General features: G+C 33.7%; 1 protein-coding gene across 1 annotated transcript; it reads right to left on the reverse strand.

Moving 5' to 3' along the window:
• Positions 1-5370: 5370 nt before the first annotated feature.
• LOC119829176 (apyrase-like) lies at positions 5371-17177 on the reverse strand. Its single transcript, XM_038351577.1, has 11 exons — positions 17083-17177; positions 14830-15052; positions 13484-13681; positions 13007-13137; positions 12581-12728; positions 11807-11933; positions 10710-10864; positions 10085-10175; positions 9255-9401; positions 8915-9081; positions 5371-5511 (listed from the first exon to the last, which is right to left on the reverse strand). The coding sequence occupies exons 1-11, from the start codon at positions 17175-17177 to the stop codon at positions 5371-5373; spliced, it is 1623 nt and encodes a 540-aa protein (XP_038207505.1).
• Between the last annotated feature and the right edge of the window lie 9377 nt (positions 17178-26554).

A 26554-nucleotide genomic window follows, 5' to 3' on the forward strand; every position in this document is an offset into this window, starting at 1 on the left:
ATATGTATAATAACGTCTATTAAACTACTATGATTTAACGCGTGTGTAATGTCATAAGAGTGAAAATAACGCTACCTATGTGTATGTGTTCTTCATTGAATAGATTTGGATAAAATTATGTAAAAAGATTGTTGGAGACTCTAAAAAGACATATGATAGTTTTATCCCATAAATAGCAATGGAAAAAATAGAACGTACGAGATAGAATGAATACATTCTTTTCTATTTTATCCTTTGTTTTGTTGTTTACTAGCGGTCCGCCCCAGCTTCGCTCATGGTACATATATAGCCTATAACCTTCCTCAATAAATGGGCTATCTAACACTGAAAGAATATTTCAAATCGGACCAGTAATACCTGAAATTAGTGCGTTCAAACAAACAAACATACTCTTCAGCTTTATAATATTAGTATAGATATATTCTGAGTGTGGATAAATGTTTGTCTATATCTATGTCCATTTACAAATTTAATTTCAGCTAAATTGCTAGAACTTGGCTGAAGAGTAGTGCCAAGAATTGAAACTACTTTGGCCGCTTTAATAGCTTCTCAAAGTTACCCAACTACGTTGTAAATTGAACTTGTCTAAATAATTTATTTATAATGGATTATTTCATTACCTACTTCTAAGAAATTACAATTCAGAAAAAGTATGGACCTTTAACTCATCATTATTAACATTTGACAGCAGGAGCAGAGATTATTAGGCGACAATCATATGCATTGAACCTAGATTTTGGCGTTTAGTGACCTTATTTGGTATACAAAGTTTCCTATGTTTCCGTACCAAGGGGACCAAACGGATCACTGTCACAAAGACTCCGCTGTCCGTCTGTTCTAACAGACAGACTTCCATCATAAGGCTGTGAAAAATAAATGAATGAATGACACGAACTGAGGTAGCTATATAATATGATAGTAATAATTTCACACATGTTTTTTGGTGGTTATTTTTATTAATTTTACTAGCTGCACGCCCCGGCTCCGCCCGGGTTGTCATTTATCGTAATTGAAATTATTTAAACTATCCTATCTCTCAAGTTGGATCGAACTGCACATGGTGTGCGAATTTTATTATAATCGGTTAAGTGGTTTAGGAGTCCATTGAGGACAAACATTGTGACACGAGATTTATATATATTAAGATAGCTTCGATGATAGCTAAGGCTGGTAATTTATTTAAATGTGTTTTTAACACTCATAAATGTTGGTATGGTAAATGTTAACAATTACAACAAAATTACACGACTTTACGATTTGGACCCCTTTTTGATGGTCAATAACATCGAGAAAGGTACGTACTAGATATGATATAGAATTTTATTTTCACAAATTCACCAACTTTATTCATAAAGGTTTTAGTGTTTAAAATGTCGCTATCTTTACGACTATACACGATAGTTGCGACTTCTGTATTTCACTTGGACATAAAATAAGGGACGGTCCGTGGAACTAAGATAACGAGATAGGGATTATCACTAGTTCTGGAACTAATTTATTATAAGTATTTACCACGCTACTACACTAAAACTAGTTTTAATTTGAAATAAGTTTGAATTCGGGCTGATTATACAGCCGTCAACGCGGTCGAGAGAACTATATTCATCTCTTTCTCTCAGACGGTTTCTTTTTTACACGCTTTTTATTAGCTTCACCTGTACGTTTGTATGTTTGTTTGTAACCGACTTCTTTGGGCGCGATTTTGACCCACTTTAAACGGCCAGATTTCGTTCAAACTTTGTAGATTTATTGAGGACCGATGACAATACACTAATTTGATAAAATTATTCCATTTTTCAATTTGCAAAATATGATTTTTGTTAATTTATATAATTTTCATCTATAGTCGATAAGGTAAGAAAATTAATTAAAATTTTCGTCGTTCGAGTCGTGCAATAGTTTAAAATTGAAAAAAAAGCTATTATAAATAATCCAAACTAAAAAGTAGAAAATAAATAATAGTTTAAAAAATAAAAAAAAAACCGCTTTTTATAGAAAACCGAACTAAAAAATATAAAATAAATTTACTCACACTATTATTAATTTATATTCATTGAAATTTTTAACACTATTTTCTTAATTTAAATTCATTTAAATTTATTTTCTATTATTTAGTTCGGTTTTCTATAAAAAGCGTGTTTTTTTAGTTTTTAAACTATTATTTATTGTGCTTTTGTTATAGCGAGCAACTGAGCTGGTTGAACCGCTGATGGTGAGCGTCCACCACCGCCTAAAAACATGCGTAGAGTTAGTGCCTCTGCGAAAGCGCTGTCCACTTTAAAGGAGTAAGGGATAAGAAAAGGATTGACGATGGACATAAAGGAATGGACACGGGCCTACAGCTCCCCATCTCACTGAACGAATGCATGCTATTTCACGCTATTCTGACTACTGGGATGTATTACGTGCGTTTGCTTAAACATTAATTCGAATAAATTATATCAGACACAGCATTAGGTATAGCAATTCAATCAAGAAAATTAATAATGGAGTTATACATTTTGAGGAAACACATTATAGAAAAGTGGCAAATGGCTGACTGTTATAACTTCACAAATGGAATATTTAGGTACGTATGAATTAGTTTCTTTTATAATCGACAAAATGGCGAATCTTGTGGAAAACAGTAACTAATTATTGTATTTTAGAACAGTTCCCCGAGGAAATTGTGCAACCAAATACTGCGAAAATGACTTACTCGAAGAGCTGGCGGTTCTAAAAATAATAACACATTGAAATATTTTTTATCATTAGTAGATGAGATTTGTGCAGAGTTCATAGGAAGGGGGAAAGGTAAGAAAAAGGATATAGATTTCCAACTCCTGCACTAATCGTATGACGTAGTATTCCCATACATTTGAAGGCGACCTTTCCTCTAGGCCGAAGCACACATTTAAAATATCAAATCTCTTATTATTGCAAAGCTTTACAGTGTTTTCGTTTTGCATAACATTTAATATTATATTTATCTGGTAACTTATTAGGATTATTTGTCCCAGATACGCAGTTCTAATTAACTTTTTCATTATTCATAATTTCAACTCCTTTTAAATTCTGAATTCCTGAGTAAAACGTCAAAAGGTTCAATGTATTTCCTGGTGGCTTTAGAACTAAGTCTTAGCAAATAAAATATAAGCTATTGGCTCATTTGAGCAGCGATTCTACAGAATACTAATACTTATGGGCGACGGGCATCACTTTCCATCAGGTGACCCGCCTGCTCGTTTGCCTGCTAGGCGATAAAAAAAAAAAAAAAAAATACATAATTGCTTTTAGGTTTATCACGTCCATAACTTAATATATAAATAATTATATCAATTGTACATAAAGCAAGGATAAGTAAAACGATGTTAGTAATTTAAACCATTTTGTTATTAACTACGTTAAATTTAGCTTCGCAAGACTTATTTTTGGAAATCATTTGACATATAGCAACGTGATTGATCCTTCAGATATAAATAACACCAGAGAAATTACTAACTCTTCGTCCCTAAAGTCCCTAAAGGAAAGGAGCCTTGACAGAAACATCCTATAAAAGACAAAAATTATCATGTCCGTCGGTTCAAACAAACGAAGTTATCGAATAACAAATACAAAAAAATCATCCAAACCATCCATCCATCAAACAAAACCGTCTGCTGTATTAAGAAACTCCTTAGTGTTTGGGACTATCAGTTAAAAATAATTACGAATGAGACAAGTTTAACTAACCACAAACGTGAATGAAGAAGTGTTCACTAGCTCTTACGTTTATGTCCTGTTTAAAAATCTCGTAGCGTCCAACCAGTTCTAATTAGACTTTATTTGAAAATTGCCGGGCACGAATATCGTCTACGTTAAAGTCAGTCCTTAATCAAAGACAGCAAGTCATAGAGTTCTTAATCGAAATATCGAATCGTTTACGGAAGTCGTGTAATATAACAATAGCAAGGTATATTTAACCAACTTTTCTAAATGTGAAAAAACTCAATGTTACTCATTTTTGTTCTGTTACTCGCTAACTGTCTATCATTCGATTGACTTTTAGTGTTTAATAAAAATATGTTGTTTTTGGTCCCATTTATGAATCTGTAATGGTGCCCTTTTCTTGCAGAATAGATTTCTTATTGATAACTGTTTATTAATATAATATAATATTGTTGTAATAATACAACATAATTCAAATTATGGATTTTATATCCCATAAGTAATGTTCACCTTATTACGAGGGCTTCTTTAACAAATATTATAATATCTAACCTCTCATTGCATCCATTAAACATGTATTTATCATATTCTAGACAATTAAACAGTGAAAGTGTCTATTAAAAAGTGAATAAGAAGAAAGAGCCGGTACCACATTACGTAATAGCTATGTAGAGAAATAAAAATAGGATTCGATCTGACAGGAAAGAAAGAAAGAAAATACATTTATTTGGAGACAATGTGACATGAAACACGGAACAAAGACGAATCAAATTAAAAAAATTAAAAATAATAGCAAAAAAATTTAATATTATCGTGTCCCACAGTAACGCCAAAAAGGATCCAGTTCCATCCAGAAGCTGCAATACAATTTTTTTTATTTTGGTGATCCCAATAGAATTAAAAAGTAAATATTACGAAATAATTATATTGTTTTCACAAAATTGAAATTAAATGTATCCGTTAAAAGTAGGTTAAAATTTAAGGGTCTTAAGGGGTCGCTTAGTTGTTAAGATAGATGCATACAAACACAGGTGAAGCAAAATCGTAAATATCTCACCTTTTTCACTATACTATAAAAATGTCCAGGTCTCATTTCTTGTCCTTTATAGAGAAGAACGTTATTGGCTTAAAGATATTAAACGAATCGTTTAACTACAGACGCTTCAAAGGTATTAATTTAGCAGTAACTTGCTAGTCGAGTCAAATGTCAATGTTCCGTGAAATTGCTCTTACTAGTTCAAGTGCCATAGTTTTATTCAAATGGAAAATACTTTCCTGATATGCGTTATTGGATTGGGATATTCTATTTTTTAATAATGAGTATTAATTGTACAATAAGACATTATAACAAAGGAAGGAACCCTTGTTAAGGATATACATATAAAGATTTATTTATTTATTTCTTATCCTTTTTACATAAGACGTAGACTTTAGGAGTTTATTTGACAAACAAGTATTTTGAGGTTATTAATAACTCACTAATAATATCATGTATTAGTTCGACATACAATATTAAAATTGAAAACATTGTCTTAATAAACATTGTATTATTTGACGCTCAAAATTAGTTGTGTTTGTTGCAGAAAGAAATACACTTCTTGTTTGTTTGACAACTTTGCGAACATTAAAACATATAAGTTGACTTGCAATGAGTCCTATGAGTATTTTAAAAGTAGTAGCATTTTAATTAGGAAGACAAGGATCCTTGATTTGCAGACGTCCATCTAAATCCCTTATGACTGGCATATCCCTTTCGAGATAAGCGAGGAAAACATCACTATCGATCCCCAGTGTAACACTAGGTCCTCTGTTGTTTGACACCATCTGAAAAAAGGAGTCTGATAAATACTATAATACTAGCCTTCGATAAATTGTACCACTTTCTGCCCATCATTTGTTTTTTTTAGTTTTTCTGTCATGCTTGCAGTACAAGACTGCATCTGTGTACGCCCATATAATAAATGTGTACAATATATAGAATTTTGTTGTGTATTATTTAAAAAAATCGTTCATTCAATACTTTAGCAGATAATGCATTGATATGAATATGATATTGATTGATATGAATGTCAGTCATCATAAACAATCTGACCGCTACCACGTAACACTGCGATAGTGAGAGATTATATATCTGTCCTTTCCTATGCAATCGCAGAACTCTAAATAAACACCTGTTTGTTTAAAGTTCTGTGTATGAAATATTTCTGTTGTTGCATCTTTCAGGTACAGGTACAGAAATTCAAACATTTTATCTAATTTCATAAACAAGGTTTATGTTAGTTAAACTGTTAGTAGCTAGGTGTTGTATATACGTTAAAATTAGTGTTTTTTTACTAGTTTATTATAGCTAAATTTCATTTCAAAATAGTATTAACTTTTCTCTAATAAAAATGTTTTATGTCGTTTAGTTGACCTTACCTATATACCATAGCAAACATGAACAAAAATATTGCACTTTTACATAAATGCGTTTTTAGAGCCTACAAAAAACAACAGTAGAAAAGATGAGATGCCCTCTCTAACTCCACAAAAGACTGGGTAATAGACATAAATAAACCTCCAAAATATGAAATCACGTATGCAATCAAATAATTCGATATTCAAACCGCGTGCACTAAAGCTAGTGAATTCAATCAATTTAGCCATTATTTTACGCTAGATAACTGAGACTGATTTTTAGGTTATAATAACTGGACAGTAATGTTTGTGGTTCTATGAATTGAATCTTTAAAATCAGCTCCTCCAGAACGATTTTCTTTATGGTTTCGAGCTGGCATGTCGACCACCTTATGATAAGTGGCCCCCAAAGCACACACTAATATGACTTTTATATAATATGACATTTATACCCAATCCAGCTGTTTGTGGATGTAAGCAGTAAAGCAGATTTGTTTTTATTTGCATATTCCATTGTATACCTTAAACAGTACTAATTTCCTACTCATTATTTATATAATTTGCAACAGTTCGTATTGTCCCAATGACGCAAACATAATCAAATATGCATTAAATCTTAAGAAGTATGAATTGATTAGAATACGTTGTATGTTTGAATATCAGCGATAAGAAAAGCAAACAAAAATGTTGTTGCAATCAAGTTGAGAAAGAAGGTATGGAAAATGTAGAATACATATTAAAAAAATGTGAAGTCTGAAGTATAGTCACAGGGTCAAAGCACTTTTGAAGTCAATAACTCAGTATAGTTCTATACTGGTTCTAGGTATAATGTGCACTAATTGTAATTCGGGTCATATTCGTGTTTCGTAATAACCAACGCTATTAATTAATGTAGACGAGACTGTTAATGGTATTTTATGCCGCACAATCAATGCATGTATAAGTAATAGCTTTACGGGTATTTTTTAATAACAGAGGTTTTTTTTTTATATATAATAGCGGACAAACGAGCAGGCGCGTCACCGATAAGAGGTAATTGACTCCGCCCATAAGCGACCACGCAACCTGGAGAGTTGCGGGTGCGTTGCCGGCCTTTAAGGGAGAGGGCATAAAAATAATATGATCTTTTTTATTGTTATAGCAATTTTTGTAAATATTTTGATTTTTTATGTTGGAGCGGGCCAACGAGCTGGTGATGGTTCGTCTGAAAGATCACCGCCCGTCAACATATGCAGAGGTAGAGCCTCTGCAAATGCGTTACACTTTTAAGGGATAAGGGATAAGGAAAGGATTGACGATTAGAATAAAGGAATGAAATGAGAAGGAATTCATTGTAATCGACTTTAACGAAGTATACTCAGTATTCAGAAGTCATTAAGCTGGACCAATTGCTCCGAAATTTAGATAGATTCACAAATCTTCACGAATATTCCATAACACGAGAGCAGTCCTGACGCATTAATCAAGAAATTCATTTGGACCAAATATCTTGATTTTGAATGCACGTAGGAAATGCTATCAATTTGTAGCAGGCTATTGCTATGCAACCGGCAATTCTAAGACAATAGAGGGAAGCCAATGCTGTATTTGGATGTACTGTTTATTAATTGTGGTAGACGGGGCTTGGTTTTGTGCCTTTGAGGTGGTCTTTCGTTGGCTATGAACGTGTTACATTATTTGTTTCTTTGGAAATTTTATTAAGAAATTATTTGGGTTAAAATGTCAGTTCTTGAAGTAAATTTCTATTTAGTTCGCAAGTTTTTGGATGGAGTTGAGTTCTCCAGGACTTTATCGCTTTTCCCAACGTAGGCATAGATGTAAAAAAAAACAGGTTTGTGTGCGATTCACACACGATAGAAGTGAAACTTCAGTAAATCGTCAAAAGAATGAGATGAATATATATAAAATATAAAAAAGTATGTATATTTGTGTCTCATTCTTTGCCGGATTCATTCTACACATTTTTGTATTGGTGCCTCTTACCTGTCGTTTATTCCGTTGCATCAGGTTTGAAATGACAACGATTCTAAAGAAGTTTCACTTCAACAATTATTTTACAGCTGTGCCTACGTTGTGTTGTGTGTTAGTGTTTTAATAGTATTGTTAAATATTTACTAAAAACTAAAACTAGTAAACAAATATAGTTTATGCCATATTTTAATGGCATATAATATCGATGGTAAATTCCGCGATATTCAACTCAGTTCAAACGATCTTTGAAACAGACATTTTATCCAAGTATTGAAATGTGTTTTTTTTTTGCATAAACACGTTGCATTAAGACTCAATTTGCAATGACGCCTTTCACAACATCAAAACATCAATCACACAGAAATAGCCAATTATTGAAATTACACAATTACCATTAACGAGGCGTGACATGTCACTGTAAATGTCCGCAACTATTCATTGGCGTTAATGCCATGTTGTTCTAAATAAAATTGTGCATATAATTTTATTTTAATGTAGGTCTGGTTTTAATTAAGCACAAATCAATTCAAGTGGTGGTTCAGTGGTGAGAACCTCGGACTTCAAAATCGACAAGTCGGGGTTCGAGACCGGGCGAGCGTGCAGGAAATAAATTGATTTTTCAATTTATCTGCACATGTGGATAACATCACCACTGCTTAAAACGGCGAAGGAAAACATCGTGAGGAAACCGGCAAGTCCAAGAATCAAAAGTTCGACAACATGTGACATCTTGCACTTGGCCAGCGTGGTGGATGGCCTGAACCCTCACATGAGGCCTGTGTCCCAGCAGTGGGAACATATATGGGCTGATGATGATCAACTCTTTAAGTTCCGTCTACGTCTGATATATTATACTCACGTTAAATCCGTCACCCCCATTCATCAAGAAACTCTGAGTAACCATCTTGTAAGTTTTGGTCAAATCCAACGGTTCATATCTCGGCACTTCACAATCAATGCAACGGATGGTTACGTTTTGAACTCGGTCATATTTGGGGCGAGAACCGTCCACTTGTATACGTATGCCTGAAAAAAGGAAGAATCTAGAAATGCTGCACAGATGTTGTTTTGATTTTTGATCAAGAGCCAAACAGGTATTCTGTTATGTCCTATATTTTCCATTTTTGGAATACTTTAATGAATGTATTGTTATCATTACTATAGATCCTTTAAATATAATAATTAATTCAAACACTAACCTGCCAGCTGCAAAGTCCTAGCACCCGGCCAGGGGTCATTGGCAACACTAAACTCCAGCATTTCCAGCACGTGGTCACCGCGTAAGTCAAATGCTTCTACTGTGTTATCAAAGGGCAGAGCTAATAACATCCCTTCGTATGTTATATCTGAAAATTCATCAACTTTGCTTAAATAGTCAAGTGTTGAACCAACTGTATTGAAATGAACATAAAGGTTATTTTAAACCAGTCGATTTGTAGATAGAAGAAGCGATTCTGGAACATAATTTAGAAAGATTAATATGTAGAAACTAGCTCGTACTAATTTTTAAAACGTTTTTATGAGCTTCACTTGCATGTTTGTATGTAACTGATTCCTTTAGACTCGATTTGACCCTCTTTATATGAAGACTGATATAAATATAGACTGGTTTTATTTAAACTTTGTACAGTTGTTGTTATCAAACATTAGTGACGATATAAAAAATTCATGAGCTTATCTTACTATCCTAATTGAATCGCCAGGATTAAATAATTTCCTTAAGTATACTCTGTATGCGAGTAAGTAAACAATGCAGTTGGATCTTTGGAGCATAACTTTTAATATTTTTTACAAAATAAATATTTTTAATAAGATGTTTTTGATAAGAGATTATTTTCTAAATGAATAGCGCTCCGTTCGGTTTCTCCCGTGGTACATACATAGCCTATAGCATTCCTCAATAAATGGGCTATCTAATACTGAAAAAATTTTTTAAATCGGACCAAGTAGTTTCTGTGATTAGTGCGTTCAAACAAACGAACAAACTCATTAGCTTAATAACATTAGTATAAATTAAAACAAGACATACCTCCTGCTTCTATATCGCTTCGGATTCCTCCAGTATTTGTACCACAAAAGTGTCCATAATTCCAATTATTTCCTTCAGCTCGCTTTAAAGCCTGTAATTTTTTATTTTCATCAAATAATAAAGGAGTTATTTAAATCCTACTATAAATCCTATCCTACTAATATTATAAATGCGAAAGTTTGTAAGGATATGTGTGTGTTTGTTGCTCTTTCATGCAAAAACTACTGAACCGATTGCACTGAAATTTGGTACGTAGACAGCTGGACAACTGGAATAACATATAGGCAATTTTTTATCCCGATATTCCTACGGGATACGTACTTTCGCGGGTGAAACCGCGGGGCGCAGCTAGTAAATAAATATGTATGATGTTAATTCGTTTTATCTACACTAATATAAGGAGGAAACTTTTGTATGTTTGCAAAGATTCCACGCAACACCAATTGACCGATTTCAAAAATTCTTTCACTAGTAGATAGCTGCAACTTCACTATCACTTGTACAACTGGTGAAGCCGGATCAACAAGCTAGTCATTAATAACGCAGGAATGGCTGACCAAAGAATAGCATTTTTATTTGATAAAAATATTAAAGCATTGGAATATAGACAAAGTTTAGTACTCACAGCGTGTAAAAAGGCGTCACATATAAGATTACCTAAGTTGCATTCACCGCAGTTACATCTTGAAGATAAATGAACTCTGCTCTCGCCTATTTTCCTTTTGGCCAAAGCATCAATTTCTGGTAAATACAGATTGATTTTTTCTATTACGTCGGGTGCTAAAAATGCAAATGAATAAAGGCATGAATCTTCTCTTAAGTTTAGACAAAAAATACAGATATAACGATTTCAATTCGTTTCAAAGCTTACTGTATGATTCTCCCATATAATCAAACTAAATAATTACTTAGGTTGTAAAACCACCTCCAAACTGTCAATACTATGCCAAATTTAAAAGGAACCACACGGAAGGCACCAGCTTTGAAATAAATAAAAAAAATATCATAGAAATCGCCAGCCAGTCAAATGTTCTGAGTTAACAATTCCGAAAATACACTCATATCGGAACCTACTTGTCATTTTAAAATTGGTTCAAACTTAACTGACTCAAAATTGATTCCGGAATTGCAAAATAGAAATTACAATGTAAATAAAAATTTTAAGCAAATTTCATACAAATGACCAGGAAGCTAGTTACCTTTTAAATTGGGCTTCCGAGCTCTCGTTCTTTATTCATAATGTTGTCTCGTAATCAAAATCTTAATACTACGTTTTGTCAACAATGGTCTTCATTTCAATATGTAATTATCTAATGAACGTCACAGTTATTCAAATTAAAATTCTCTTCTAATCCGTTTTTTTCAACAAAGCTGTATTTTTGGTGTTCAGTACCTAATAAGTTTTTACTGGGTGAACCGTTTTTATGATACTTTTTAATTTGAAAATTGATACCTGTTGTGCTCCCGTTAATATAGTTTCCCGTTTATTTCTATTTGGGGTCTAGTTTTGACAATATTGGTGGTTTAGTTTTTTTTACAAATAATCACTTATTTTATATTTAGGTCTAATATCCTACTTCAGGAAAGAAGTGAAAAAAAAAAGAATTTGTGTATGTTAAATTGAAGATAATAAATAATAAAATTGTTCAGATAAGTAAGTATATAATACCAAAATATTACTACGTCAATAAAAATAGTATAAAAAATAAACATTATTTTTACCTTGCTCAATATCATGTCCAATATAATGAGGATTACCCGTCCAATTCAAAAGGTGTCCAGCATCATCGAAAAATAGTTTAATTTCTCCTAAAAATTCCGTGTGTGCAGCTGCTTGTACTATCAAAACCTATTCATGGATAGAATAATGTACTATATTAGTCAGTACTCTGAATAGCGTATATATTTTTTTATTTAATAACGCGCAACTGAGCTGATGGTTTGCCTGAAGGTAAGCGATCATAATCGCCTGTGTAAGGCCAGTGCAAATGCGTAGCTCGCTTTTAAAGTGTAAAGGATAAGGAAAGAATCGACGACGTAAATAAAGGAATGGATTGGGGAAGGTGAACAAATGGATACAGGTCGGCTCCGCCACTCACCGAACGACGCAGTAGCATAGCATGCTAAAAGATTAGCGCGAAATAGTAGCCTATAGTAACAGTAGTACATGCGTGAATAGTAGTATATAGTATTAGTGCGAGCTGGCCTAATTCATACCTTAGTGTGCTCGACTCCCATAAAATTAAAAACTCACTCTCATTTAGTTACAAATCGAGTTTTAATGGTAACAAAATTCATCATAATAACGACGTAGAAAGCTTAAAAAGCTTTCCTCAATAATTTTACAAGCATTGCTTGTGTGGAAAGTTTAGAATGGTATTGTCTTACAGTTTATTTTGAAATTCAAAATAAAAGCAATGCAATATAAATTAATAAATAAAACTCATATTACAAAGATTCCAAAACGAACCTTAACTCTGGCTACGTAATACTTACAGGCCCTGATTCTTTTTCTACGACTATCGGGTAGGGTCCTTGAACTCTAAATGTTGTGTCGACTGGTGGATCTCCATTATACAGGAAAGTGTGACTGTGTCCCCCCACAACTATGTCAATATATGGACCACCATGTAGAGCTATCTCCCTGAAATATAAAAAATATGCTTTTTGATGCATTGATACATTTAAAATCTTATCAAAATTTTACGGCCAGCTAGTATACACCAAAAAAGTCAACTTAATACACATGAATTAAGTTCGGATTTACAAAGGATCAATATCCTGGATGGAGGACGACATTTTTTGTAGCTGATTGTATACCTGTCTAGTTGTTATTAATGATCCAATTCTGGAGACATCTTTAGGAATATTAAATTTCACATTAGGCTTTCATAATCATCATTTTATTGAAACGCAACTCACCGTTCAATATCAAGACCGCAATGTGAGAGAACTACAATAATATCAACGCCTTGCTGATTTAACTTCTCGGCTTCTGTCTTCACAGCTTCAATTTCATCGGTAAACTTCAATTTCCCAGGTGAAGCTAGTTCCTAAAATATATTTTTAGAAAAGATACTATTTTTTATATGATATCAAATTATTAAGATTTTTCTGTAAAAGCCTTCTAGCTGTTATTATTTACTAGACCACAAAAAATAGTATAATATAGTAACTGTATATTTTCATTTGTCATCTCTTAATTTTGAAATTATTAAATTCTGATATAGGTCGTTTGTAATACTAAGAAGGTTTACTTTCATTTATTTCCTATACAGAAATACATAAAGAATCGGCTGCTCGAACCGACTCCTTTCTTGAAATATTATTATCTAATATGGACTTTCTTTGATATACATATATAGATAATTGAAAGACAATTATGTAAATGGAACTTACATTAGTAGTTGCTATAATAACACCAATAATACCAATACGTCTTCCATTTTTCGTTACAACAATACTAGGTTTGTATAAACCTTGGATGGTCGGTTCTTCATCATCGATAATATTAGCAGTAACGACTTCGTGTTGCAGATGTTGTAGATATGGGACTACCCCTTCAATTCCATGATCGAATTCATGATTGCCTAGTACCTGTGAATTTTTTTCTGAATATTTGATTATTTGTCTAGGCGCTTTTGCGCTGCCTGACTGACTTAGTATTGTTGTTTCTAACGGTATTAATATAAGTAATTAAAAACTTGAATGGTTATTTCAGCAGTGGAAATATAAAGGTACGGTTAAGTAAGATACAAAGGGAAATTGTTTTGGATATTCAGAATAACACACAAAAAACAACGTTTAATATGGAATAATATGAACTGTTACATTCACAAGAAATTCAAGATCGACAAAAAACATATTGGATTAGCCACCGATCACGAATAGATTACGTAGTTCATTTTGAACGCAACGAAATAAACACTTTGTAATAATTTACACTTTACTAACAGATAATTAGATTGCCAATAGAATAACGTTACACTTTTTATACCATTTTAATAGACTATTGATTTGCATAAATTTCAATTTCGCCGAGGTCCTTTTTATCAAAAAGCGAAGCGTATCCAGCCAACAAAGGAAATTAATTAAACCTCCCTTTAAGACTCTCTATATACAAAATCTTATTATGAAATCTAATATTGAAAAATTTACCACGCCCCAAAGAGATCGGCATTAAGTGGTGCTCCATAGCAGAACATTGTCGTTATGAGCTCGACTTGACTGAGGCTTTTTGAGTGTTCTTCACGAATTTTTGAAAAAATTATATGTCAGCTTACTATAATATCATATAATCAGCCGACTTAGAAACTCATCGAAGTTTCTATGAAACGATTTGAATATGGCTTCTGAATATTTAATCTGTTTACCATATTGGAAAGTAAGGAAGTGGGTACATTGATTTAAAAATATGTTCTTACGTGAGGATGCATTTATAATGCCCAATGTCTACATAAAAAGTGTTATAACTATTTTTAAAATAAATCTAAAGCCCCTTTAAATCTTCTTCTTCTTCTTTTAATTAATGGCTCCACCCACCCCCTTTAAATTGTCAAACCTTGATCAATTTAAAATACCTCCACATGCAGGAAGGAGGGCAGCAAATAAAAAAATATCATCATAATGCGATGATCCAGTCAAAAGTTCTGACGAACAAAGCAGAAAAAAACACAGCCGAATTGATAACCTCCTTTTTGAAGACAGCTGAAAAGTAAATAAAAAACCACATAAACATAACTTACATGGGCATCATGATACACCATATTCATGAAATCCTGCGTCACGTTCCACCTCAATAAATTGTACCATATCGTCCCTTGGAAAGTGTCACCCCCATTTAGAACTAAAGAATGCGGTTCCCTAGCCACAATTTGTCGTATGAGCGTAGCTAAACGAGCGAAACCTCCAATGCATGGTGCTACAGCTGGATTACAAACACCTCCAGAGGGACTTATTTCTACGAACCTGGAAATAGTAAAAATTGCGGTGTAGAAATTTTGAAAGAATAGAAAAAAATTGATCACGAGGCAGGATCATTTATAAAGCATTTAAATGCTATAAAACTAAAAATTAAATTGCGGTGTAGTTTTCTTCTTTTGTTTTCTCCGTACGTACGAAGGCTTGTTCCTGTTTTTCTTGTAGTAGATGCCCATATTAGAGAAATTATACGATCCAGACTTACTTCTCTTTGGCATTAAGAAGTGTCATGATATTTATTAAGTATTTAAGTACAGTTATACGTTTACAAGCATCCTTACTGTCTATACCAATATTGTTAATGTTAAAGTGTGGTTGTTTCAGAATTTTATAGAATCAGATAGCCTGTGTTTGTCTTTTACATGTTAGCGCCAACTGAACTGATTGCTCGCCTGATCGTAAGGCCTCTGCGAGGTAAGGGATGCGGAAAAGATTGACGACTGGAAAGAAGGAATGATGATTGGAAAGAAGGAACTGAACTAGGAAGGGTGAGGAAAAGGAAACAGGAATTACCTTCAATCAATAAGACATTTTCGTATATTAAATCATTATACATTATTTCTCATTTTAACTCACAGATTATCTAAACAGCTTAACTCTTTATTCCTAATTAATAACTTCGTTAAACAAATTTCATTTGTAAAAGTGAAGAAAAATATTAAAATACTATGCTATTATGCCATTTTCCAAGATTAATCCTAAAGCAAATAATTCGCTCTTATAATGCCACATCTGTTACATAAAATATTACGTTTTAATTTTAATTAAACTATAACGACCGCATCTGTCTTTAGAAAGTTGCTTTCTTCCTTTCACAATATTTATATTAATATTGAATATGAAGATTCAATTAAATGTCATATGCTAGCGATATTGCTCGTATCCCTACTAATATTATAAATGCGAAAGTAACTCTGTCTGTCTGTCTGTTACGCTTTCATGCCTAAACCACTGAACCGATTTTGATAAAATTTGGTATGAAGATAGAACTGAACTTAGGAATGGGCATAGGCTACTTTTTATCGCGAAAAAAGTGTAGAAAGGGTTGAAAGAGGGGATGAAAGTTCGTTATTGTCAAAACAATTTTAATGAAACTTGGTATAATGATGGAGCTAAACGTGGGAAAGAACAAAACATACTTTTTAATGCGAAGAAAATACTCCTTATCATGTCACGTGATATAAGCGAATTCTACGCGGGTGAAAAGCTAGTATTTAATAAAGCCTTGAATATGATTTCAGTGATCTCATTGGCTTTCAAAAATAATCATAAAAAAAATCGTTAGATTTCGAATGTTTAATTTTACGCGAGTATTATACATTTAGAAATTAAAAACTTTTTAACGGATTTTAAACGCAATTTATTCATTATATTATTAACCCGACGTTTCGAACACTTTACAGCGTGCGTGGTGTGATGGTATGGGTGTGTGGGAGTCTCCCCGTTAAAAAGTTTTTAATTTCCAAATGTTAGTTTTCGATTTCGATGAAATTTAGTACAAAGATTAAAGGGTAGATTTTATCCGTATATCCCACGCGAGCGGTAACTATGCGAGATAAACCCAACCCCTGTATATTTATACCTCCGACTACGCAGGCAAAGCCACGGGCGGAAATCTAGTAATCATGTTTTAACTACAACTGGTGGTTTATTTGCAGTACGATTCAATACCTTAATTACATTATTCTAGATACGTAATTACTATGACTTTCTCTGTATTGACAAGATTCATATTATTTCTCATAAGCTATGTTCATCATAGAAAATCACTACATAGTATAAAACAGTTGCTTTTCGCTGTCTCTGTATCTATATGTTTATGTCTTTACAATTACGCAACACACGTTGATGAGGCTTTTTTTAATAGATATAATGATACAATTAGGCTTATATGTAACATGCAAAATCCATTAAATAGGTGAGAAATATTGTTATTTTCAAGGTTGACGCGTGCGAAGCCGTGATAAAAAGCTAGTTTATCATAAATTTAAACAAGATTAGACTGAGTGATAACTCACCTCGCATGAAAATCATTATAATGTACAATATTTAATTCATATGGATCAGATTTAACCACACTTATTGCACTTAAAATTAATATTATATAAAACATTATGTACACATGTGTTTCTATAAGAGAATATTGTAATAATCTAATTAATCAATTGCTAGTATCAACAATAAAGATATGAGATATGAATTATCATAATAGAGAAAGGCCGAAATGGTCATGTTGCACAAACACGTCACATGTTATGTAGATGATTATGATAACTCAATTATAAGAATAGAATGTTTAAAATACAAGATTTTATGTCTATGGCAACTAAGCAAATGCGCTGGTTGCTTAAAGGGAGTAGAGGATAGGGAAGGGATTAAAGACGGAAATAAAAGAATGGATTGAAGTTTGGGAAAGGATACGGGCTTCCGGCTCCCCCACTCGCCGAACGATACACAGTAGCATGCTACTGTTTCACGTCGGACTTCTGTGGGGGTGTGGAACTATCTCCAGTACGAGTTGGCCCAATTCGTGCCGCAGCGTGCTAGACTCCGACATCAAAATCAAAATCAAAATGGTTCATCTGTTGATCTAAAATACGAATTAATTCCTTTTCTACAAATGAGGTTCCCATATTCCTGAGGAGGGAGGTCCTACTCCAAATTCTAATGTGGAAATGACAATAATTCCCTAAATATTGTATATTTAGGGAATTGGCGTGATATTCGTTGTTTCGTGGTATGATAGCATACCACGAAACAACGAATATCAAAACCACGAAGTTACCAAGTAATTAATTAGGAAATCTCCTTAGTTTCTGGAACCGTCACGAGTTAATTTTATATAACTCTCGCGAATTTAAATTTAGCTTATAGAATTGCAAGTCATGTAAAATAATACAGTCATACCAGCAGCGTATGTAATTTTGTAAAAATCTACACAGTGCTGCCTACTTGATTGACACACACGCAGACAAAACAAACTATTGTTTTGAAGTCTCATCATCATCATCATGATGATGATGAGACTTCATAAAATTGTTATTTATTTAGACTCCTATTACATAGCAATTACTATTGTTAAAAATATTTAATGTATAGAAATCTGGTTTATACTTTTATCATGAATAATTTTTTAAGTTTACCACGTTTAGTCCATTGACCCAGAAAATTAAAACATGATTATCATAACATATTTTAGTATTATCGTTTGTGATTATGTTTGCTTAATCAGTTTGATTCGTTTATCTGGTACCAATCATATGTACGTGATATTTTTATGCATATACTAGTAATAATTTCCTTGCTCAAAACTGACGAACTTGTTGTTTAATTTATATCATTGAAGAAAATCATACTCTGCTATTTAGGCCGCAAGTCGTACTGTGACGGTCGTTACTAAAAACCAGTGTTACAGAAGCTCCCTCTGTAAGTTACACTGGACCATTTTCGCATCACTTATTATTGCATCTTAAAATTGTTTGATATCTTCTCACTATATTCCTGTTTTGGTGCCCACGGTATATCTATGTCTATGTCTGAATTCGGTCAAGTGCGAGATGGGCTCGCGACACAAACGCTTCCGTAATAAGTTAAAGAACTATTTATAAGTGATGTTAGAAAATGTATGAGATAGTAACTTTATAATATATTACGTTATGTTATGCATTGTCTTATTTTTTTTTTTGTGGAAAATCTTGCATAGATACCTACGGACTCCGGGAAAGAAGCCGTAGGTTATGTCGGATTTTTATCGACTAAAACCCCACTGTGTTCCGTCGTGCCGCTTAATTGAAGGGGCCGCGGTAGCTGGTAATAATTATATAAGCGAGATTTTAAAGCTTTATTATTTGTTTTATATTTTGACGTGACAACGTCTTAAATTAGGTTGAGGCTCGGAGTCACTCATGAAAAAGTGTAACGCCCGGTAACGTTACGAAGAGTCACCGAACTATGATCGGTCCGCCGCGCGCGCAGCACTAGAGAATTAGGCGCATTGAATCGGCGCGTGCTTGTGTCTCTGTCTCTGTCTTTTTAGTAAACAAAATATATTTTCTATAGTTAAAATTTGTGCAATTCTTATTTTCATTCAATTCCTTGTTCCTATTGTGCAATTTAAAAATATTCATATCAATAAATATTCTACTGAGAAAAAGACGTTGTCACGTAAAATCTTCGCCCGTAAAACCGACTTTACAGGCAACCATTTTTTTTTATGTCAGACTGGGAAACTGAGCTAGTGGTTAGCCTAATGGTTTCCGATTCCTACCTCTCCTAAACATATGCAGTGTCCTGATTTCTCATATTAAGGGGTAAAGTATAAGAAAAGGATTGACAATGGGAATTAATGAATGAAATGGGAAAGGTGCGTCTCAATTTTATCATAAAACTAGCTGTGCCCTGCGGTTTCACCCGCGTAAGTGCGTATCCCGTAGGAATATTGGGATAAAAAGTGGCCTATACGTTATTCCAGTTGTCCAGCTGTCAACGTACCAAATTTCATTGCAATCGGTCTAGTAGCTTTTGCGTGAAAGAGCAACAAACACATACACATCCTTACAGACTTTCGCATTTATAACATTAGTAGGATGTACTGGCCGATATAAATATAAAATATTCCATTAGGCAGTTAATTTTGTTCTACCAATACCTTCGATTATTAGGCGCCACTTAAAAAAGTTCATAACCGATTCTATGAATCATTCAATACCCGTCGTAATTTAGTAAAATTATGGATACAATTTTATGGTAATAGCGAGCGAGGAAAATAGAGGAAGCCGTATAAATTCAATTCGAGTATCAGATATCAATCACATTTGTATGAGACAGAGAGTTATTGAAATTGTATGGAAAATATTTTGTAAGTACCATACATTTGTGTTCTGAATCTTCCGAAGTGATTATGGTTAAAAAATATCTAGGGAAAGTGCTGTTATAAGGCATAATAATTGGGCCTTGTGGTAGGATAAATGTAAAATTCAGAAAATCATCGTAGTATAATTGCCCAAGCAAATTAAAAAAAAAACATATTAAAATAGTTTCTCTATTTAAAAAATAATAAAAAACGTTTTTTTTTTCAACGGACGTTCCAAAACCGAAGGTGATTGTAGATTCGACTGTATTTATGTGCCTGACAGGAAATTGTTTTAATTTGGTCTCATTTTAGAATTTGTAGTGATACCTCCCACATGAACAGGGTTGTGACCTTTTTAATAGATAAGAACTGTATTATCCATATACGTACATTATTATACTATAGTACATTCTAGAATTAAGAGTATATAAAACCGATTATGCTTTGCAGTCGATAGAGATATAATCGAAGTTTACTCGAACATACACGTACAAAACGTAAGACAGTAAATTCTCAAGAACATCCGAACTCAATTTCTAAGTTCAGCCTTTAAAATGTACGAAGTTCAACAAATCTAAGGCAAGTCCCACGATCCACTCCTTGTAAATAAGTGATAGAGGTGTGTAAACATCCATTCGAACTAATTGAAATTTTAGCGTGGAAAAACTTTGACGGAGTTTTGGGGTTGGGTGTGGAATTGGAAATTTGGGCATGCAGAACCTTTTTAAGCCCAACGCAAAAAGAGGGATGTTATAACATTGACGTGATTGTTTATGGCATCATAGTTCCGTGTGAATGAAGTGATTTGAATAAAGCTTTTATGATGTTTTTTTTTGTGCCAGAGATAACTTATATATATCCTTTTCCTTCCCCTTCCCAGTCCTTTCCTTTATTCCTCTCGCCAATCCTTTCTTAATCCCTTCCCAATTTAAAGTCGTCAATCCATTTGTAGAGGAGTAAGGTCTGTAATCGACTTTACGCCTCTACAAATGTTCATGGGCGGTGGTAGCGCTTACCATCAGGCGTCCCACCAGCTCCATTGCCGACTGTGACATAAAAAAAAAAAACATTGACGTGAATGTTTATGGCATCATAGTTCCGTGTGAATGAAGTGATTTGAATAAAGCTTTTATGATGTTTTTTTGTGTCAGAGATAACTTATGTGCGAGTGTTCTTATTCGTGTTCTCAGAAAATCAGTTCAGACGTGAGAAGACCTTCAACTGTTTTCTAGTTAATGAGGATCTGACGAATTCTCTTATATCACAACTCCCCTAATATGGAAATTAAATTAAAGTGCTTGAAAGTAAAATAGTATACAATGGTCAAATTTTAAATTCAACATGGCTGATAACACAAAATGAGGTTGGGGTTTTTATTTAACTTAACGGTACAAGTATAAAGATCCAGTCTCCCCGTGACCACACTCGCTGTAAAGTGCTCCAAATGTCGGGTTAATAATATAATGAATAAATCTCATTTAAAATCCGTAAAAAACGTCTTCAATTTCTAAATGTATAATACTCGCCTAAAATCAAACTAAAGAAAATGCTACGTATATAAAGATTTCAATTTAGACTCAAGAGCTTTTAAGGTGTAACCTCCGGAATAGAAAAGTCCAAGGATAAAGAATTATATATTGGGCCACATCAGTAGTTAGCATTATCTAAAAAATAAAACAATTTTGAAAATAGTTCTGCAGTAAAAATAAATAGATTCGAAGTCAAATTAAAATTCAAATGAAGCTGAACTTTATTCGCTGAATGTAGTTTGGTGTATTTACACAGTTGATACGTGCATTTATAAAGTTCACACATACTGCTCGTAGCTGACCGTACAAATATTTTAAATAGATAATATTTTATAACAGAATATAGCAAATATTCTATATGTCTACTATTAGCTATTACTACTAGCTGCTCCCGCGGTTTCACCCGCATAAGTCTGTATCCCGTGGGAATATGGGGATAAAAAGTTTGATAAAAAGTTGCCTGTGTGTTTTTTTTTTTTTTTTTTTTATGTTACCATCGGCAATGGAGCTGGTGGGACGCCTGATGGTAAGCGCTACCACCGCCCATGAACATTTGGAAAGGCATAAGGTCCATTGCAGACCTTACGCCTCTACAAATGGATTGCCGAATTTAAATTGGGAAGGGATTAAGAAAGGATTGGCGAGAGGAATAAAGGAAAGGACTGGGAAGGGGAAGGAAAAGGATATGGGCCTCCGGCTCCCCCACTCACCGAACGAAACACAGCAGTGTGCTATTTCACGCCGGTCTTCTGTGAGGGTGTGGTCCTTCCCCGGTGCGAGCTGGCCCAATTCGTGCCGAAGCGTGCTCGACTACCACATACAAAATGTATGTAGTTACTAGAACCGATTGCATTGAAATTTGCTTCGTAGATAGCTGGACAACTGAAATAACACATAGGCACATTTTATACCGATATTCCTATGGGATACGGACTTACGCGGTTTCAACCGCGGGTCACAGCTTGTTAAAATTTATAAGAGCAACGTACTCTACGTTCGGCAAAGCCTATTCCCTTATAATTATAAATTGATCAGTGCATCGCAAGTGAGATGCGTCCGGTTCATACAAAACCAATTTAGACCTTCTCATTGACTCACTTAGACTCGATTTTGACCCACTTTAAAAGGACAGATTTCATTCAAATTATACAATAATAAACTTTCGCATTTATATTATTACTAGGATAGGATTCAAGAACAATACAATAATTTCATGAGTTTATTTTATTATCATCATTTGGATCGGGATTAAGTTATTTGTTTACGTATACTCTGCGTAAGAGTAACTGAGACATTTAAGGTGTTTCTATTTATAAAGTTTGTTTTTTAGAACTTTATTCGTGTTATTTTAAATTCAATGTAACCTATATTCTAACCGATTAAAGATCAAAATTAGCATTTCTAGTAGAAAATACGTTAGAAAATATTCTTTACATTGTGACATTTAGATTTTAATTCAGTTTGTCTCGTCCAGTTTTATATTTTTTAAGAAATTACAATAAAATATTATTTCATGACTACATATTATGAGCAATTTTTTCATACAATTAGTGTTCAGCATCACATAAAGAATAGAAGAAGTGGTAACTATTTAATCTGTGGTAGAAGTGCTTCTCTACTCCCAACTTTGAATCAGGTTTTCACGTTGGAGGGACGCCAACATAGAAGATATTTCGGTGACTACAATAATGTCTCCAAAGCTAAAAATCTTTTAGAATGCTTCATTCATTTTAAAATGATTTGGTGCAAAAGATTCGATGGTTTTAAAGGTCATACAAATGAGAGTTTTGTTTATTCGTTAATCATTCATCAATTTATATCGATAATAGTTGTTATGTATGTATTATCTATATTATGTATATATTATCTTATTAAACTAGCTGCACGAACCGGCTCCACCCGGGTAGTAATTTATGGTAATTGAAATAATATAAACTATCCTATCTTTTAAGTTGGATCAAACGGCACATGGTGTGTAAATTTGATTAAAATCGGTTCAGTAGTTTAGGAGTCTATCTCGGACAAACAATGTGACACGTATTTTATATATATTAAGACTAGCTGCGCCCCGCGGTTTCACCCACGTAAGTCCATATCCCGTAGAAATATCGGGATAAAAAGTTGACTATATGTTATTCCAGTTGTCCAGCTGTCCACGTACCAAATTTCATTGCAATCGGTTCAGTAGTTTTTGCGTGAAAGAGCAACAAACACTCACGCATCCTTACAATCGCATTTATAATATTAGTAGGATTATATATATTATATTACTATGTATATGTTATCTAGAATGTATACATTGTGTGTTACATAACTTATATAAGGTATATGTAAAATAACCACGTAGATAGTGATTGTTGTAAGAAATGTAGATATTATTACAAGTATTATCAAATCTGTATATTTCCTTACAATACCTACCCGATACTCACAATAAAGGATCCTCTGAAGTTGTATTCACATATATGAGATAACCCGAAAATCCTCCAATGTACCTGCATATTTTTCTAGTTGAAAAACTGTTAAATAAATTTGTTTTTAATATAGAGCGTGATAGTTTTAGGTAATAAATGTGTCCTTAAATGACTCGAATCAATGCTTGCTTCTTTGGCCCGGCTGAAAAATGAAAGAGATTTCCGATCCATGCGCCATCTGCATAACAAAAAGGCAATAACCTGGGTGATATATCGTCGTCGTTTAAAAAATATGGTACTAGCGCGCCTCGCGGTTTCACCCGCATAAGTCCGTATCCCGTAGGAATATCGGGATAAAAAGTATCCTATATGTTATTCCAGTTGTCCAGCTGTCTACGTACCAAATTTCATTGCAATCGGTCCAGTAGTTTTTGCGTGAAAGAGCAACAAACACTCACGCATCCTTACAAACTTTCTCATTTATGATATTAGTAGGATGGTGGAGGGTTCTTGGATATTAAAAGTCATTTATCAAAGATTACATATTAGTCATTTAAGAATCAAAGTATACGAGTGTGTCGTAATTATAAGGCTGGATATAGGTACTGAAAATATAGTGTTTGAGCTCAAATTTCTTAACATGTATAATAATATTAACAGTAACTATTTCATAACATTAATAAATTACTTCTAAAAACAAAGAAACGACGACCAAACTATACAACTTTGATCTCAAATTCTCTCTTATCTGTCATATTTTCGTTTCTAATTTTAGCCGCTGCTTCTACGAGCTCTTTTTGACAATAATATTGCCAGTCTAATAAAACATCATGCCTTTTGTACTATATATTTAAGAAAATATATTTTCTTCCCTCTCAATAAAAGAAAAATAGAAATAAGAAATTAAAAACTTAACGGATTTTAATAGCGATTTATTCATTATATAATTAACCCGACGTTTCGAACACTTTACAGTGAGCGTGCTCACAGGGAGATAATAATTACCAAATGTATAATACTCGCGTAAAATCAAACACAAGAAAATACAATATAAATTAAATTAAGATTTACGAAAATCAAATCAAAATTCAACATACCTATAAGTTATAACCTAGTTCCGAATCTAAGGTACCTGAGATAGTATAAAAGGGGGGTTAAAATCTAGCTCAGGAAGTGCAATCAACCAAATCCTATCTCTACACAGCATGGATCAGGCCTCCAGTCTGGATACGTGCCAAGTCTAGTCTCGTTTTAAACACTAAGCGCTTTTGAGAAACTGAATCTAGGATATATAGGTACTTAGCTTCGTGAAAGATTGCGTTCAAGCTGATTTATGTAAATGCTAGCTGTTCGCCCGCGACTTTGCCCGCAAAGTCAAAGGAAATCTCAAGGGCATGAGATGTTTTAGCGTGGAATAAATAGACCGTGTCAAGAATCATGTTATAAAATCGCTCCATTGCTGAGTGAAAAAACGACAAACAAGCTAACAGTCGCATAGTATAAAACAAAGTCGCTTTTCACCATCTGTTTGTCTATAAGCCTAGACCTTTCATTTTAAAGGTTTATAAATGTGTAATAACATAGAAAGGAAAGACGGAGGGGAAGATATTTTACTCCGAATTTTATTTAACCTAGATTATAATATTTATGCTAATATTTTAAAGCTGAAGAGTTTCTTTGCTTGTTTATTTGTTTGTTTGTTTGTTTGAACGCACTAATCTCAGGAAATACTAGTCCAATTTGTTACTCGTCAAATTTATAATATTAGAGTGATTATACTAGTTTTTTAGTATACAAATATATAGTACAATCTTGATATTCGTTAGAAATATATTTTTATCTCACATATATCTCAATAACAGATAAACCTTTCTAGGACATTGTAATGGTATTTCCTGATCCCTTGTTTATTTCATTACTTGAGCATAAAATTATGTTGTACTTGCTGCGCCCCGCAGTTTCACCCGCGCAAGTCTGTATCCGTAGGAATATCGGCATAAAAACTTGCCTGTACGTTATTCCAGTTGTCCAGCTATCTACGTACTAAATTTCATTTCGGTTTAGTAGTTTTTGGGTGAAAGAGTAACTATCAAATATACACATCCATTATCACAAACTTTTGCATTTATAATATTAGCAGCAATCTCTGCCAACAACCTGAAAAGGAAATGTACGAAGTGCTGGGACAGTGCAAAAGTAAAAAAAGGATATAATAAATAATAACGATTATAAATATGCATACACATTTTATTCATTATTATGGTGGGAGTCGAGCACGCTTCGGCACGAATTGTGCCAGCTCGCACCGGGGAAGTACCACACCCTCACAGAAATCCGGCGTGTAGCACGCAGCACGCAGGTTTCATACGATAAGTAGGGGAGCTGAAGGCCCCGATTCCTTATTATCACCCTTCCCAGTCCATTCCTTCTTTCCAGTCATCATTCCTCTCCCTAACTTTAACCCTTTAAAGCGGGTAGCGCATTCGCAGAAGCACTATACTTGGGTTGCGGATAAATTTTAACCAGCTCCCGTGGCCTCACTCAAGCGGCTCGACGAAATACAGTGGGGTTTTGGTCGGTAAGAATCCGACATAACCCACGGCTCCATCCCCGGTGGCCGTGGGTATCTATGGAAGATTTCCCCACTATAAAAAAGAGGCTCTATACTTCTACGAATATCCATGGGCGGTGGATG

Source organism: Zerene cesonia, chromosome 9 (genome assembly GCF_012273895.1).
Source record: "Zerene cesonia ecotype Mississippi chromosome 9, Zerene_cesonia_1.1, whole genome shotgun sequence".
In the NCBI taxonomy this organism is placed as follows: domain Eukaryota; kingdom Metazoa; phylum Arthropoda; class Insecta; order Lepidoptera; family Pieridae; genus Zerene; species Zerene cesonia.